Raw genomic sequence first — 16,959 nt, 5'->3', positions numbered from 1 at the left:
AGGTGCATCGTGTAGAGTGAATTAGAAATCAGTTCAAAAAAGGTTTAGATAAATTGCAAATTGGTAAACATACATTTAATTTCTAAAAAGCATCACAGTGTTTGCGATTATATCTTAACCTTTCAGGCTGACAGCAAAGGGACTCTATTTCATATGTCCTTTGTCCACCTTCAACAGTTACATAATGGGACATAAGGCTCATGGATGTGACCCAATACCATAACATTGTGTTCCTTTGTGGAAGTATTTCATCATAGGAAAACACGATTAATAAGGCTCCTAAAATTTAAATATTCTAATTATGCCAGGGAAGGCTTTTTTGTTTTTCTGTTTCTCATTTTTAGAGAGATACACTGCATCTCACAAAGTGGCAATGTTTTTGGCAATACGCATTGGCCTGATATGTAGAAAGTATTTCCTTACTATTTCGAGGTAATACCTATTAATATTTGTCCAGCTGGAATGGCGTATTTTTCCGTGGTTACATACTATAGGTAAAGGAATACTTTGTCGATTTCAAACACATGCAGTGACAGACCTTTTCTCTCCAAGAATAACTCAGCTGTCAAAATCAATGTGAGAATGAAATGTGCCACATGGTGTAGTTCCAATAAAATGTTATTATTTAAGTCCTATTTGATTTTATTTTTTGACCATTTATATGGCATAGTATAATTTCAAGGTCTTCAATCAATATTTGTTGTAGAGGAAGGGCATAGTGTTATTCAAAGCTTGTGCATATTTTAAATACCACATTCATTATTGCATTTAATTGATTTTGCTTTTCAAAGCAAGCCAAAAAGAAACAAAAAAACAAACAAACAAAAACCCAAACATTTCTTTTATAAAGGAAATTGGCTCCTGGCTCCTTGACACCCGCCCAGTTCTCTCCTTCTGGTGACAGAGAAGAGAAAATTCTCTTTTCATTGCTTATGTGGATAAATTCTTCCATCCCTATGTCAGAGGATGTGATAAGGCAAGAATCAGGCTGAATATTTAGCACTCACCCAGCTCTTCTTTGGATGCTGTTCTCACAATGAATCCAACTCTGATTTTTTCCATATTCACTCTGTGTTTCTCTTTTAAACTTGGGGCTACCCATCAAGTTTCCTAGAGTTGACTCAAAAGTATGGAAGCTAATAGAGCTATCTGTCTAATAGCCAGACATTGTTAGTGGCCGCAGCATATAGTGCTTTAGACCCTGAAGTCCTTGAAGACAAGGACTCCATTCCTGGGGCTGCATGGCACATAAGAGCCACCTAGTGAATAATTACTGCACAATGAATTAGTGGTGCATGATGAGGTAAGTAGCAGGGAAACATCACAACTTTGGCTCTAGAATCAAATCTTGAACATGATAGTCCTTTTAGCTTCCTAACTCATCTTACATTTTTCAGTATAATAAATAGCTAGTACGCATAAGCGGTATTGATGTTGTGCTCATTTGATAAGTTTTAGATTACTTGGGAAAAAGACAGAAAATTGCTCTAATTTCTCTTTTTAATTTGTATCACCCAAGGATATAGTAGGAAGTGTGAAAAATAAAAAGGGGAAATGATTAAAGAAGTACATTTAACTACTACGAGGGAACCAGAATTTTATTATTTTTAAAAATCCATGCAAAAATATACCTGGAGTGAAATTAAACAAAGGGAATCTGTTAATATCTTTTAATGAATTTCCTAAATTAAATATCAATTTAGCAAAAGTAAATAACTGGATCTTGGTGTTAAATGCAATTTAAAATACATCTTCCTTTGCAAATATTCTTGCTCTTTTGGAAGTTAGGTAATCAATGCTGGTAATGTAGGTAGAATGGTAGGATTTTGATAATCTATAAAAGCCACTTAGAGAAGTAATGATATTCTTAAATAAATCTGAACCTTACATAAATGTACTAGAAGATGAATCATTATGATTGCTGTAGAGTTCAAAACAAGCAGGGAGAGCAAACTTGTAAATGCATATTTTTAAATGCTGGTGATCTTAAATGAGTTTCTCCTGAAAATCATATTAAATGAATTGGCAGATGATCCAATGATAACTTAAATGTATTGCATCTTTGTTTACTCATCCATACAGAAGACAAATTTCCTGCCAGGTTAGTAGATGACTCTTACTAAGTGGTATTTGGTGTGAATTTTCCTACCTATGCAGATAGGACTATCACAACAAGTTAAAACCCATTTAAATAGAATCATCCAGTTGCTGAAATGGAACCATCAGCAATTTTTATGAAGTTAATGGGATTATGTTGGTTTAGTTTTTTTGCAATCATTGATAAGAGAAAGAACACTTCATGTGTAATGAAGTACTAAGTGCTGTCATTTCATTTTTTCCTTATGACTATATAAAGCATAAGACAGGCTTTTAAATTGATATAATATTTATTTTACTGCATTCCACATGATAGGTTATACATTTTTAGATCTTTTTCCCCTGGCTAATATAGATAAATCTGGTCACTTTTAAACAAAACATGTTTAAACCAAGATATGTTATAATGATTTTATTCTAATGTTCAAAGAATTAATGTATATTAGTTCAGAAATTTTAAATTTTAAATTCAGAAATCTATATTAACTGGACATATTTTTTATGTATTGCCTTGTGAGTTTCAGGAAAATACAAACATGTGGAGAATACATATAAGGAAGTGATAAAGACCAAAATTCAAAACTAAATTTATCACAATTCAGTTCAAACCAACAAAATTATTTTTCATCTTTTAAAGACAACCTATCAACTAAAGGCTTGCATGGGAAGTTTTTCCCCTTCACCCTTGTTTAATCTAGCTACCTCACATGGCAAAAATAGGATTTTTTTTTTTTTTTTGCCATTTTAGAGTTTGGGAATAGATAGATGATAGATAGACAGACAGGCAGACAGACAAACAAGCTCTGGGATATTTGGTTGTCAGATAAAGTTTTTCAAATGAAGGAAAGTAGTATTAGCCATAATATCTTCTTTGCAATTAAAGGTAAGGGCCGGGGAGGGGCACATACAGAACAAAGAGAACTAATGACTCCTGCTTTCCCAATTCCTCTTGATTCATAGGTATAAAGTCTAAAAAGAAACAAGTAGGGCATAAGGGCTCAACAAAGAATTGGAAAGTGTGACGCATTAAGAACTGTTACTGCCAATCCTGTGCTACAGCCCTTTCTGCAATTTCCCCTGGCTCTGCTCACTCTCTGAAAAGACTCTCCCCTGTTCCCTCCCCTCCCTGCCCACCATCCTGTTCATTCCCTCCCCAGGAACCTCCACCCCCAGGCCACTTCCATGGTGGAGTGCCTGGTTGTATCCTGCAAATGCCAAGAGAGCTGACACCCATTTGGTATGGAAAAATAGAAAAATGGATTGCGTTGGACCACACATGAAAGGGAATTTAAACCACAAGAAGCCTATGTTCGGTTTTAGACTTCCTAGCGTTAGTTGTTTTATTGCCCATTCCCTTACTTTTCTACCTTTTAATTTCCTTCAGAGGAAGAAAATGTGGCAGAAAGAGCATCCCCTGAGCCAGAACTGCATCTCAGGCCCTACCAAATGGAAGTTGCCCAACCAGCCTTGGAGGGGAAAAATATCATTATATGCCTCCCTACAGGGAGTGGGAAAACCAGAGTGGCCGTTTACATTGCCAAGGATCACTTGGACAAGAAGAAAAAAACATCTGAACCTGGAAAGGTTATAGTCCTTGTCAATAAGGTATTCAAATCGCACATAATACAACTGTGTTTATTTTCACTTTATTATTCTGACACATTTGTAAAATGACACTATAACAATGGATCACGCGGATTTAGTGTAATTAAGAGTAATCTTTTATTTTACTTTATATCTTTGCTTTTACAGTTAAATGATATCTAAGTTATTAGCTTTTAAAATGATTTTGCTTCATAAGACCAGAGCAAAGATCAAATAGCTGTTATTTAGGTATTAAGAATACATTTACCCAGATATTCTTTAAGGTTAACTGGCACTAATTTAAGTTATCACTGTAGGTGGACATGAATGACCTCAAAATATTACTGGAATCTAGGATCAAATATTGTTTTTTGAAGTCTCCTTAACTGTTGGCCCTTAGTTAAAGGTGGTAAATCCTCCTTATCCAGAATATGTATAATTTATGTGAAGATAAAGAGAAAATTAAGTGAATATCTGGCTGATCTAAATCAAGTTAAAAAGGAAAATAGATGACTAACTTTCAATAATTATACAGAGATGCTACTTGAAATGTAACTGAGGCTTCCCTCTAGTAATTTATGTCCTGGAATATTTAAAGACCAATCTTCGTAAACAGGTATAATTCCCCTTTACGATAAAACAAAATCTAGTTTTTTGAGCTTTATTCAGATAAATGAGTTTATTAATTTATTAATTTGCATATTGAGTGGATTAATTTTTACTTTTATGGAGTAAAATTGAGTATACATTTCCATGGCCAAAATAGTCTTTTCTCTGTTACTTACAATAACTCGGTTTTCATCATGACCCTTACCAAAAATATAGCAACAGACTATACAGCTTTCCTGTGTTTTTGGATTTCTGTTACGCTTAAAGTTTTAGTTGCAACCTGCTTTTCAGTACTGAAGTAACATACTCAGAATCTATGATCTGAGTAATTTCTATCATGTGGTTCCAAATGCATTCTATATACATCTACTAAGTCAAAAGATCTTTATGCTTAAATGACTATTATTAGAATACTTTTATTTCTTTTGTGACAATAGTGATGCACCAGAATTTATTTGCCCATGGCTTTTCACGTAGTGTCTTTATTAAGGACATTATCTTTTGGAATAAAAGGAATCTAGCTTTGACTACTACTTCTTCCTACCAGTAGTTTAACCTTGGACAAATTCCTAACTTCTCTCACTTTAGTTTCCTCATCTGTAAAGTGAACAAAATAATAGTACCCTATACAGCCGCTCTGAAATTTAAATTAGATAATCTGTCTAAAGCCTAGGAATGATTCAGTGAATATTAGTTTTTCTTCCCCTCCCTCTTCCTCACCTCCAAAACTTGGTAAATGGAACTTCTTAACTAGTTGAACAGGGTCTTAATGCCAGGTTTGGAGAAAAAAAAACAGAGTTAACTGGATTTGAAGATACTTCAGCTGGAGTTCTTGATACCATTTGAATATTCTACAGTTTAATTTCCTCAACCTCAGCCTCACCATCACCCTTCCTACAGGCTCTCCTTCCCTCTATATCTGTCTCTTTGTTAGTTACACCACCTCCTCCAAAGCATGAAGCCTCAACACCTAGGGTATATTTTTGATTCCCTTTTCTTATCAGGCCACAGGGTCATAAACTATTAGAGCTGAAAGAGAACTTCAAGATCTAGTGCTTATCCATTGCAGGGTGGTTCTCTCACCTCTGCTGAGTAAGCTGGAATATCCAGAAAGTCCCCATTTTAATAAGATAGCTTGATCCATTCTTTGAATAACTGACTCAGAAGGAAAGCCCTAGCAAAATCTGTTTCTCTAGAATCCACACTCATTGGTTGGAGTTCTTTCCTCTGTGATTATACGCAGTAAGTATTAATTCTCCTGCCTTGTGACTGCCCTTCACATAGAGAAGGCAGAAATGTGGTTCCTGTGTCATTTTTCTTTTGATTCCCTGGAATAAATATTCCTAGTCCCTTTAACTCTTTTTCATATAACATGGTTTCCAGATTTTTCATCATCCTGAGTGCCCATCCTTTTTGAGACTTCTTAAAATACAGTGTCCAGAGTTGGGCAAAATACTACAGATACGGTCTTATCACTGTAGACAGTAAGCCCATGTGACACGAAGCCATGAGCAGGTTTGCCTTTATCACCGGTGCCGGCACCCACAGACTCATCTGGAGTTTGCCATAAACTAAAAGCCTCAGTTTCTTTTTGCCCAAAAATCTGTTAGACTAGAAGCCTTTTAAGTTATTTTTGTGCAGTTAATTTTTTGAGCCTAAATGTAAATACTTAACATTCGTTTCTTTATCTTCTGCATGTTGACTGATCATTGCAGGTCTCAGGGTTTTGTATGCACCTAATGTATCTCCTTCTTATAATGACTAATGACTCCCTCTCAGTGCTGTATGCTCATCACAAACCATTCATCTCATGCAGCTAGGTGATTCTTATGAATCCACATTTACAGCCATGTTTGAATGTTAAATTATCTTCATTAATTATTCATATTCACTGCCCTGTTGTGTAGACATTTAAGGACATAAGTCTAATTCATCATCTGCTTCTCTATTGTTTTTCCCTAAGAATTACCAGAAATCCCTCCACTGGTTCTTCCATATATGTCATAATTGTTTACTTTATTACCCTGTTTCTTTCCATTTTAAAGGCACATGAGCTTCAGTTCTTTTTGATCGAGTCAGGAAATCGCTAGTTCCATATGTCAAATAAGCTTAGTTCTGTATTTGACCAAATAGATGGTATTATCACCCTTGATCTGGAAAAGAGAAATCCTGTCCCCTCTAACACCGTTTACTTTCATCTCCCTGCCTCCATGCTTTCCAAAGTTATCGCCTTCAAATGCAGGGAGAAATGAAAACACCACCTGTGTTCCCAGACTTTCTATTTCCTATCTAGGGCTTCAACATCACGAGAGATAAATCCCAGGTTCCTTCAGATGCTATAATACAGCCCCATATGATTCAGCAGAAGTGGGTAGCAGTTGGGTTTGATTAGTCTTGGCAGGCACTCTGTCACATCTCAGGAAAAGGCTCCAAGAGGACCACACACCTCCCAATTAGCCATGTCAGACTTGCATCTGGCTTTCTCTGTGTCCTTCAGTAGGAAGTCAATGCCACCCAGAGTGAGTATCAGGATTTCCAACACCTGCTACCTCCTGTGAAAACTTATTTTTGTTCTGTAGACCAGAAGATGCTTCTTCTTTGAAAGTTCTTGACTCATCCTTTACGGGCAGAACCCCAGGTCGCTTTGTCACCCCATGGTACAGAGATTCTTAAATCACTCAGCAGCATGAGGGTGTTTAAAGACAAATCAAAGGCGGATCCTGTCCTCAGGAATCTACAATCTAAGAAATTAGAGATGTGTATTAACAATATAATAATTAATATTGTATTGCACTTGGTGATACAATATGAATTATTTTTATCATACCTCATTAAATCCACACAGGTACTCTGTGAGGTAGCCATAATTATCCTCATTTTACCCATCAGAAAACTGAGGCTCTGAGGCTTTAATTGGTCCATCAAGGATCATCCTGCCAATAAGTAGCAGAGCTGAAACTTGAATCCTTACCTTCTGAAGCCAACTGGCCTTCTTTTTTCACTCTACAGCTAGAATAAAAGGATTAGCAAAATATCAGGAAATTTTTATGAGTTATGAGTACCCAGAAAATGACAGCCTCTATTTCATTTAATTTTCACAACAACTCTACCGTAGGGCTAACATTATCCTCATTTTACTGATGTGGAAATTGAGATGATTCAGATGATTCAGTAACTTGTCCCAGGTCACATAATAAGCAGATGGCTGGAGTCATTTTCAGAGCTGACTTTCTTTCCTCTGGATCTTACTATCTCCTTCCATTAAGCTTAATTTCCATTCTCTTCTTCAGAATCTCTCTTACTTCCTCAGATCATTTCCCCTGTCTCATATAAGTAGAATGAAAAGGATAGTTCTAGAAAAATGTATCAGAAATGTGTTTGTGTGAGAGAAGAGCTGCGGTTCTCAAATTTTAAAGCCTTACTGTCACATGAGAGGCTTCATATAAGCGCAGGTTTCAATGTTTTGTCCCCAAAGATGGTGCCTAGATTCAGTAGTTCTTTGGTGGGGCCCAGGAGTCTTCATTTTCCAAATCTCTCAAGTGATTTTGTGGCAGGTAGACCAGAGACTTTTACCTTGACAAAAACAAAAACAAATACTAACAGAAAGTTTCTCTTCTTAGTCTTTTCACCTTGTGTTATTTTCTTCCACTAACCAAACTTGGTTTTTGATTTTAGGTCCACACTGTTTCCTTAAAATTCATAGGTTCCATTTTAACCCCTTCCCCCTCCACATTGACTCTTGGACAAGTTCATCATTTCTACTAAATAATGATACAAGACAGTGTCATTACACTGTTCTCAGCCAGGGGTATCAGCCAGCCCTCATTTTACACATAAGTAGGACTCACCTCAAGTAAAAAAAGATGAATAACACATGTTCTGCAGACCAATAAAAAGATAACCATTGATCACATTATCTGGTAATCACATTATGAGGAATATAACACTTATTCTTTGATGCTTGCCCTTGAAACTCTTCCTGCCAATTCCCTATTTGCCACACTGTACATCCCTAGGCTTCCATGGTATAAATTCTCCTAGCATATAACCTTCAAGATGGCCTGGTTATTCCTTTCCCTTGATCTAGGAGGTATTCTGAATGATGGGCAGTGCGTAACATTCAGGTATCAACTCAGCCACCTTCAGCAGATGCTATGACATATGGAGAGCCAGCTGAAAGGATTCTTTTTTTTTTTTAACTACCATGCAATAAATCTTTTATTAAAACTTTCACCAGGTTCGGCTGTTACTGAAACTGGTAATTTCTAAACTTAAATTGGGGCAGATGGCTATAATGCAGAGTGATGCCATCATTGGGCAGTATGAATGCAAGACTGAAGAATTAATAGCCACCCCTTAAACAGAGGGCCAGATACAGGGTTGACACTTTCTGTATGTTGTAGTCAGAAAGAATGTGGCCATCTTCCAGCTCCTTGCCTACAAGGATGAATCTTTGCTGGCCGGGGGTTGGGGGGCGGGGGTCCGGGTGCCTTCTTTGTCCTGGATGTTGGCATTCATGTTCTCTATGGTATCTATCACTGGGTTCCATATTCTGATCTCCAGATGGTCTTTCAGGTCAGGGTCTTCAAAAGAGTGACATGTTGACCAGCTAGTGAATGCAACGATACTGTGAATTGCCAATTACACTGAGTAACCTCAATGCCAGCATACTCCCACTCAACAATGTCAGTCAAGTCTGAAAGATTTCCACTTATTTTGCCAAGCCTGTTTGCTTGTTTGTTCTTTCTCAGCCACCAAAGCCATTTTAGTGGTCTGCCCCTTCACCGCACATCTGCTCTCCTAAGCAATGTCTTACCTCCTCAGTTTTGGTTCTCTGCTGTCTTCAATTTTTTAGGCATATTGTCTCTGGCCCCATCCCAAAACAAACAGCAGGAATAAATCAACACTAAACACAACTCATAAGGTCCTATGAACTATAGTAAATTTAAAATATTCTGTGTGGTATTCACAACCCTTTATAGCTTGGCCCTGATCTATGAATTCAAAATTTATTTCTTATCCAGCCTTGGTTTTCATTTATCTCGTCATTGACTCATGGCCTACTTGATTAGAATTCCTTCTAAACCTTTCTTTTGAGCAGTTATTTGCTTCTGCCTCTTTGCTGTCACTTTGTATATATTTCTATGAGAGAATTATTATATTGTGTTTTAATAAGTTGTGCTTTTTTGTTGGTTAGTCTTAGTCTATGTGCTTAGCTAGACTGTTCCTTGAAGTTGTCAGCCATATCTTAAACATTTTGTGTCTCAGATACAATGCCTACACCTAATAGGCGTTCAGTAAATGCTTACTGACAAATTGGATAGGTCTTTATGCTTAATTAACTGATAATGTAAACACCTCTGATAATGCTTGGCACATAGTAGGCCTTTGATCAATACTCCTTTTGCTTTGACCATGCTCTCTCTCTCTCTTTTTTTTTTAATTTTGGCATTTTTAAAGGTACCACTAGTTGAACAGCTCTTCCGCAAAGAGTTTGAACCATTTTTGAAGAAATGGTATCATACTATTGGATTAAGTGGTGATACCCAATTGAAAATATCATTTCCAGAAGTTGTCAAAACCTGTGATGTTATCATCAGTACAGCCCAGATCCTTGAAAACTCCCTTTTAAACTCAGAAATAGGAGAAGATGATGGTGTCCAGTTGTCAGGTTGGTTGAAGTGTTTGTATTTTGGTAAAAGAAGAATTAGTAGTAATATCAATGATAGTAACAGAGGCTGTATTTGTTAAATAATCTTCAAAATGCTGATTTAAAAGAGTATCTCTGATTTAGATTGTCTTTCATTGCTTAAGTTTTCATTAAACTCTTCTACTTTCTTGGGGAAACGTACAAAGATTTTGGTGTATTTTTAATTAGATCCCTTTATATACATAAGGATACATTATTAAATCAAGTACTCACTGGACTTTCTATTTACTTTTTATTTCTATGTACCAACAAGTTATTTTCATATGCTAATGGATACTGTTAAATCTGCCATGTTTCTGTAGAATAAAATACAGTCCTTTCTATTTTGGGGGAATGGGAAGAAAAAGTGAGAGAAAGGGAAAGAAGTATATACATTCATCATAATAATGATAATAATTAAATTCAATGTTAAAACAAGGCAAAATTATCTCTGTTTAAATGGTATGGTTCTCATTTGCATAAAAAAAGCCTTCAGCCACTTAAAATTAAATGTGTTATTAAAGAACAAAGTGTAATCCTGATTAATTTAAGTGTAATCCTGATTAATTTGGGAGAATATAGGCAGAGATTGAATTCTGTCCCATAACACTTTGTGCCTTTATAAACTTTCTGAAACGAATCTATTAAATAGGGGCAATATCTAACAGGAATAGTTTCATGATTAATATACATGGACCTCTGGATGTACAGGTTACTGGCATAGTCACATTGCCCTCTTAAAAAGAGGTCTGTGCCAGAATTCTGCTCGAGAAAAGACATCACCATGGCACCTCAGTTTACTAACTTAAAGGTACTTTTCTTCACTATACCTCGCTGGTATGGACAAATGAACCACTTGGATTTTCTTTTAAGACTTTTCCCTCATCGTTATTGATGAATGCCATCACACCAACAAAGAAGCAGTCTATAATAACATCATGAGGCGTTACTTGAAACAGAAGTTGAAAAACAATAAACTCAAGAAAGAATGCAAACCAGTGATTCCCCTACCTCAGATACTAGGACTGACAGCTTCACCAGGTGTTGGAGGAGCCAAAAGGCAAGCTGAAGCCAAAGAACATATTTTAAAAGTAAGCCATTATGTATATAACATAATGTATATGTATATGTATATGTATATGTATATGTTATGTATAACAACAACAACAACAGCAACAACAACAAAAACCTAAAGCAAATGCCAGTGCTTCTTGGGCTTTTTGAGTAGATTGAGGTCCACATGCCATGGAGTACATAACAGAAGGTATTTCATGATCATTGATGAAGTTAAATCAATGTGTTTTAGTTAAAATAAATATATTCAATCTTCTACAAAACAGTAATATGCCTTAATTGATTACTATGGCATATAAAAATGTCACAAAAATTATGGAGTGCAGATATAATAAATGAAAAATTGGGGCAAATGAAATACCTAATTTTAAATATCCACTCTTATTGCTAAACTTAATGATCCATTTGATATAGAAATAAGCAATCTATCTCTTTCAAAAAATAAATAAACATTTTAAAACAAAAAATAAAATAAAAGGGGCACCTGGGTGGCTCAGTTGGTTAAGTATCTGATTCTTGATTTTGGCTCAGGTCATGATCTCACCGTCGGTGAGACTGGTAAGATCAAGCCCCACATCAGGCTGTGTGCTGACAGATTCTCTCTGTCCCTCCTTCTGTGCACACACCTGCACTCTCTCTCTCTGAAAAAGATAAATAAACATTTAGAAATATGCATAAGTGATGAAAGTTTCTGATTTTCACAATACTCCATGAGTTTAAAAATTGCATATTTTCTTCTGTGCCTTTGTTGTTCTATGTGATTCTCAGATTCTGAGTAATTCAAATTAAATGGGAAAAGGGGGATACAAAAATCTCTGTTCAAAGTTGTACTACTTGTCAGCTGACCCCAAATGGTAACACCACATAAAGTACTATTGTTGATTTCAAATGTTAAATGAATTCAGAGAAACCCAAGGAGTATGTTGGTACTAAAGCAATTGCATTTATATTTTAAGTCCCTTACTTTAAGTTGGACTCAGTAAAATCACGTATAACAGACAGAGGCACAATTATTGGTTCCAAAATACAATTTATTATGGGATTAAGGACTAACATCAGTCTAGATTCAGGCACATCTAGTCTTCAACTGCTCCTAGCTTTACATTGTCCTTTTTATGGGTATAAGAGGGTGGTAATCTGATCCAGGGATGTCAAGATGGCCTTTAAAATGTCTCATATAATATGGTTATCTTATAACCATTCTCTGCTGATCTCTTTTATTTACTATATTGTTTCCATATCAGTTTTTCCAGCTGGCAAATGGAATTTAAGAAAGGAGAATAAATACACTTCTTTTCTGGAATTATCCGCCAACTGATTTAGAAGTTTCTTTTTAGTCTGTTGAGATAAATGTACTGGTTAATCAGATCCACAGTAAAGCAATACTAAAATGCTATATTTAGCAAGTCATGGTACTTATTTATTATATGAAAAAATAATTCTACATTTAATCAATTGAAAAGGAAAACAAAATATTTGAATATTGAAAAAAAATCTCTTTTCCAGATATGTGCCAATCTTGATGCATGTACCATTAAAACTGTGAAAGAAAATATAAATCAACTCAAAGGCCAAATAAAAGAGCCATGCAAAAAGTTTGCAATCGCAGATGACACCAGAGAAGTATGTGCTTAAAGTTTTATATTTATTAGATTAATAATACCATACTCAACTGAAACATGCAAAGGTTATTTTATACAAACCGAAGAATATTATCTTAAATTTTTAGCAAAATAACTTAGTTTTATTCTTTTGTATTATTAGATGATAAAGCACTGCTGTGAATTCTCTTGTCCATCCTTTTAGTTTACCAGTTTATATGAAGAGACGCCATGGGGATGAGAGTAGAGAGGGTTATATACAAGTAAACTAGAGAGATTACTATAGTTCATTTTATTCATTTAACTTTCTTGGTGAATTCCAGGACTAGTTTTCTGACATTTCACAGAACAATTTTGTTGCTACCAAATTGCAGTTGGTAATGATAATGGGAATCATTCCTAATTTGCACATTTACTTTCTTAAGAAAACACACGGTACACACAGTAGTAAAGAAGTAAAATATTTACTTTAATGGTTCCTTTGAAATGAGTATTTTTGCTGATTATAAAAACCAACTGAGTTGTTTTGGATATTATGATCAGTATGTTATGTCAATACTTTCATTTGTAAAATATAAAAAGCATGATAAATTTTAGCTCTATGTACTTGATAATAAGTGTAGTCATTGAAAAGCTACGTCATAGGATGTTAGGATTAAATGACATGAAATATGTATAATAGACAATATTGTGTTTGAAATGTCGTAGGCGCTAAACCAGTGTCAGTGACCAATCTCCGTAGATTAATTTTGGTGGAAATTCTGAAGAAGACTACTATCTATTCCAGCTGAACTAGAACATTTGAATATACTTTATTTTTCTTCAGTTTTGTTACTTATTCCCTTTTACTTGATAAATTTAAATGCATGTTTCTACCCATCATCATTGAAAAAAAAACCCACGACATCCCTAGGATAAATTTTTAAAAGCTGCCATCTTACTTTTTAACTTACTTAATTTGGGAATGCTTTTTATTGAAGTATAACAGACGTACAGGAAAGTACAAATTCATAAATATACAGATTGCTGAATTGTTTTAAAATGAACACATCTGTATAGTCAAAATCTAGACAACATTTTCAACACCCAAAAAGCCCTTATTTCTCCTTCCAGTCACTCATCCCCCAAGGATAACTACTATCCTGACTTCTAACACCAAGATGGGTTTTGACAGATTTTTAACTTTATTTAAAGGAAATCATTTAGTATGCACTCTTCCGGTTTTCTTGTTTTTGTTTTTTAAACTCTCTTAACTTTTTCTTAAATTCATTAGAGGGGTACCTGGATGGCTCAGTGGGTTAGTGTCCAACTTTTGATTTTGGCTCAGGTCCTGATCCCAAGGTCATGGGATCGAGCCCCGCATCAGGCTCCATGCTAGCTCGTGCTTAAGATTCTTTCTCCCACTCTCTCTCTCTCTTTTTCTCTCTCTCTCTCTCTTTCTCTCTGTCTCTCTAAAATAAAAAATAATCCAGTTAGTTAACATACAGTGTTATATTAGTTTCAAGTGTACAATATAGTGACTCAACAATTCCATGCATCACCCAGTGCTCATCACAAGTCTCTCTTGACTTTTTATTTTGCTAGAAATCATACCAGTTCTTCAAATGGAAATGTTTCTTAAATTACATCACAATCTCTAAATAATTGGGGTATTGCTTTAACTTACATATTTTAAAATTACTCTTAGCATTCAAATTTCTTATTATTCATTAGTTTTATCTTTGTAAAACTTTTAAAATGGGAATTCCAGTGGGGGTGCATGGTGTTGGTGTGTGTGTGGCTTAAGGGTGGGTTTCGGATAAGAAAGAAATGTACGAGGAAGTGGTCAGAGATTAACTTGTTTCTTTGTCTCAACAAAGATTATGAACCAAATTTATTATAACATGGAAATTATGTTAACAAAGGTAATGTTATTTCTTTAACAACATAAACATGTAAGAATAAGTGTATAATTTATTTTTAGGATCCATTTAAAGATAAACTTGTAGAAATAATGACCAGGATTCAAAGTTTTTGTGAAATGAGTCCAATGTCAGATTTTGGAACTCAACCCTATGAACAATGGACCATTCAAATGGAAAAAAAAGGTAACTGGGTTTTTGACTTAACACTTCCATGTTTATGCTAAGATTTCAGATGATCTATCATATATTCTCAAGCAAGCTGAAAGCAAATGGAATATCAGATGGAATTTCTCTGAAGTAGTACACGGATGTACATGTTCTAATCTCTTATCTACTGATGGAAAGAAGCTCCAATCTATCCATTTTTGTCTTTATTTCCAGAGTCTTTCACTTATTGTATGTTTAACACATTAAGATAAATATTAACGTTTCTGTCTCCAAATGCAAACTGAACTGAAATGTTTTCCATGCTATTCTTCTGAGTCAGCAAGAATCAGGTAGGTGTTCTTGCTGTAACAGAGCTCAGATAGCCAGTCCAGGGGTTGAAAGGCTTTAAGAGCTCAAGGCGCATTTTGGGCCTTAACTTGCCCATTTCAAAAACAAGTATCAAAGACATATTCAAGTCCACAGCACAATTGTAGGGGTGTGTTTTACCATTATTTCACTGTGTATAATGTGTTCTTTCACAGCTGCAAGAGAAGGAAATCGCAAAGACCGAGTTTGCGCAGAGCATTTGAGGAAGTACAATGAGGCCCTACAAATTAATGATACAATTCGAACGATTGATGCCTATAATCACCTGGAAGCTTTCTATAGTGATGAAAAAGAAAAGAAGTTTGCAGTCCAAGAAGATGATAGCGATGAGAGTGGTGAGGAGGGTAACGATGATGGTAACGAAGATGAGGATGATGACAAGAAGCCTTTGAGAGTGGATAAGACAGATAGATTTCTCATGGATTTATTTATAGGTGAGAATCAATGTGACATTTATGGTGTATGCTCATGCATGTGCCTCTTTGGCATGAGCCCACTGCTTCTCAAAAGCTCCCCAAAAGGCCCTCTTTTAAAAAAAGTGTGTATTTATTTATTTATTTATTTATTTATTTATTTATTTATAGAGAGAGAAAGAGAGAGAAACAGAGCGAGAGAGGGGATCCCAAGCAACCTCTGAGCTACTAGTGTAGAGCCTGATATGGGGCTCTATCTCGAGAATCTCAAGATCATGACCTGAGCTGAAACCAAGAGTCCAATGCTTGACCGACTAAGCCAGCCAGGCACCCTCCAAAAGGCCCTCTTAAAATAATCTTTCATTTTGAAAGAAGAAATCCCACCTATATCGGGCCCCTTCTAATTGATGGGTTCAGATTAGCCATTAATTGTGTAATCACGATCAGTCATTCAGCCACCTGGTTTTATTATCAACAAGACTGCAATACATTTATTTATTAAGCTAGCCTCATTGTTAGTTATAGCACAAGACTAACTGTAGGTCAACTACGTATCTCAATATCTCATTACATAAAATCTCCCAGTGTAATTATTCACCTATTTTATAATCAAACTAATTATTTTTTAAAGAAAACAATAGAATGTTGAAAAAGCTGGCTGAAAACCCAAAACATGAAAATGAGAAGCTGACCAAATTAAGGAACACCATAATGGAACAATACACAAGGACTGAGGAATCAGCCCGAGGAATAATTTTCACAAAAACACGACAGAGTGCATATGCCCTTTCCCAGTGGATTACTGAAAATAAAAAATTTGCTGAAGTTGGCGTCAAAGCCCATCATCTAATTGGAGCTGGCCACAGCAGTGAGTTCAAGCCCATGACACAGGTGAAAACATCTCCTGTATTTCTTTCCTCATGTTGTTATTTCTCTTCCCAAATTCATTGTAGTCTTTTTCTTTTTTCATTTGTTCTCTTGACACCCCACAAATAATTTTGTGGGATGAAACACGTGTTCTTAAGATAAAATGTGAGTTTAATAGCAGTCTAATCTGTGGTATTTGATAAGCTGAACATTGTGTTAGGAGTCACGTTTTTCACATACCTGGAGCAACTTTGGAAATTGAGTTTCCTTTGGAAAAATGATTGACATTTAAACCTAGTAACAAAATGCAAAACTGGTTACAATATCATATCGAGTGGAAAAATCAAATCCCCACCAAAGTATGTACATCATAATTAGAAAAATGTAGAATATGTTTGCATAGGATGAGATCTGTAAGGCAACTTGGAAAAATTAAGACATTTCGTGTGTTAAAAGATTTGGGACTATGAGCAATTTTCTTTTCCTTTTAAAGATTTGTTTTGTTTTGTTTTCATTTCATTATACTACTTATCATGTACACAGTAAAAACCCATGGGAGATTAAAAAAAGGCACTTGTAGACATTAC

The 16,959-nt window shown here is 35.4% G+C and overlaps 1 protein-coding gene across 2 annotated transcripts in view; it reads left to right on the top strand.

Annotated features, from left to right (window-relative positions):
* Positions 1–16,959, top strand: part of IFIH1 (interferon induced with helicase C domain 1) — a 56,372-nt gene that overhangs the window by 29,075 nt on the left and 10,338 nt on the right. The window contains exons 5-11 of one of the 2 annotated variants that reach the window (XM_015083051.3): positions 3,482–3,702; positions 9,751–9,961; positions 10,853–11,070; positions 12,560–12,676; positions 14,618–14,741; positions 15,248–15,526; positions 16,137–16,396. In XM_015083051.3, the coding sequence (XP_014938537.2) occupies positions 3,482–3,702; positions 9,751–9,961; positions 10,853–11,070; positions 12,560–12,676; positions 14,618–14,741; positions 15,248–15,526; positions 16,137–16,396 (1,430 nt within the window). The remainder of the gene's footprint in view (positions 1–3,481; positions 3,703–9,750; positions 9,962–10,852; positions 11,071–12,559; positions 12,677–14,617; positions 14,742–15,247; positions 15,527–16,136; positions 16,397–16,959) is intronic. The other variant, XM_027055628.2, reaches the window with a different exon arrangement.

This window comes from Acinonyx jubatus, chromosome C1, assembly GCF_027475565.1.
Source record: "Acinonyx jubatus isolate Ajub_Pintada_27869175 chromosome C1, VMU_Ajub_asm_v1.0, whole genome shotgun sequence".
NCBI lineage: Eukaryota > Metazoa > Chordata > Mammalia > Carnivora > Felidae > Acinonyx > Acinonyx jubatus.
Note: the sequence above shows the minus strand (reverse complement) of the source record. Positions and strands in the feature narration are given on the sequence as shown.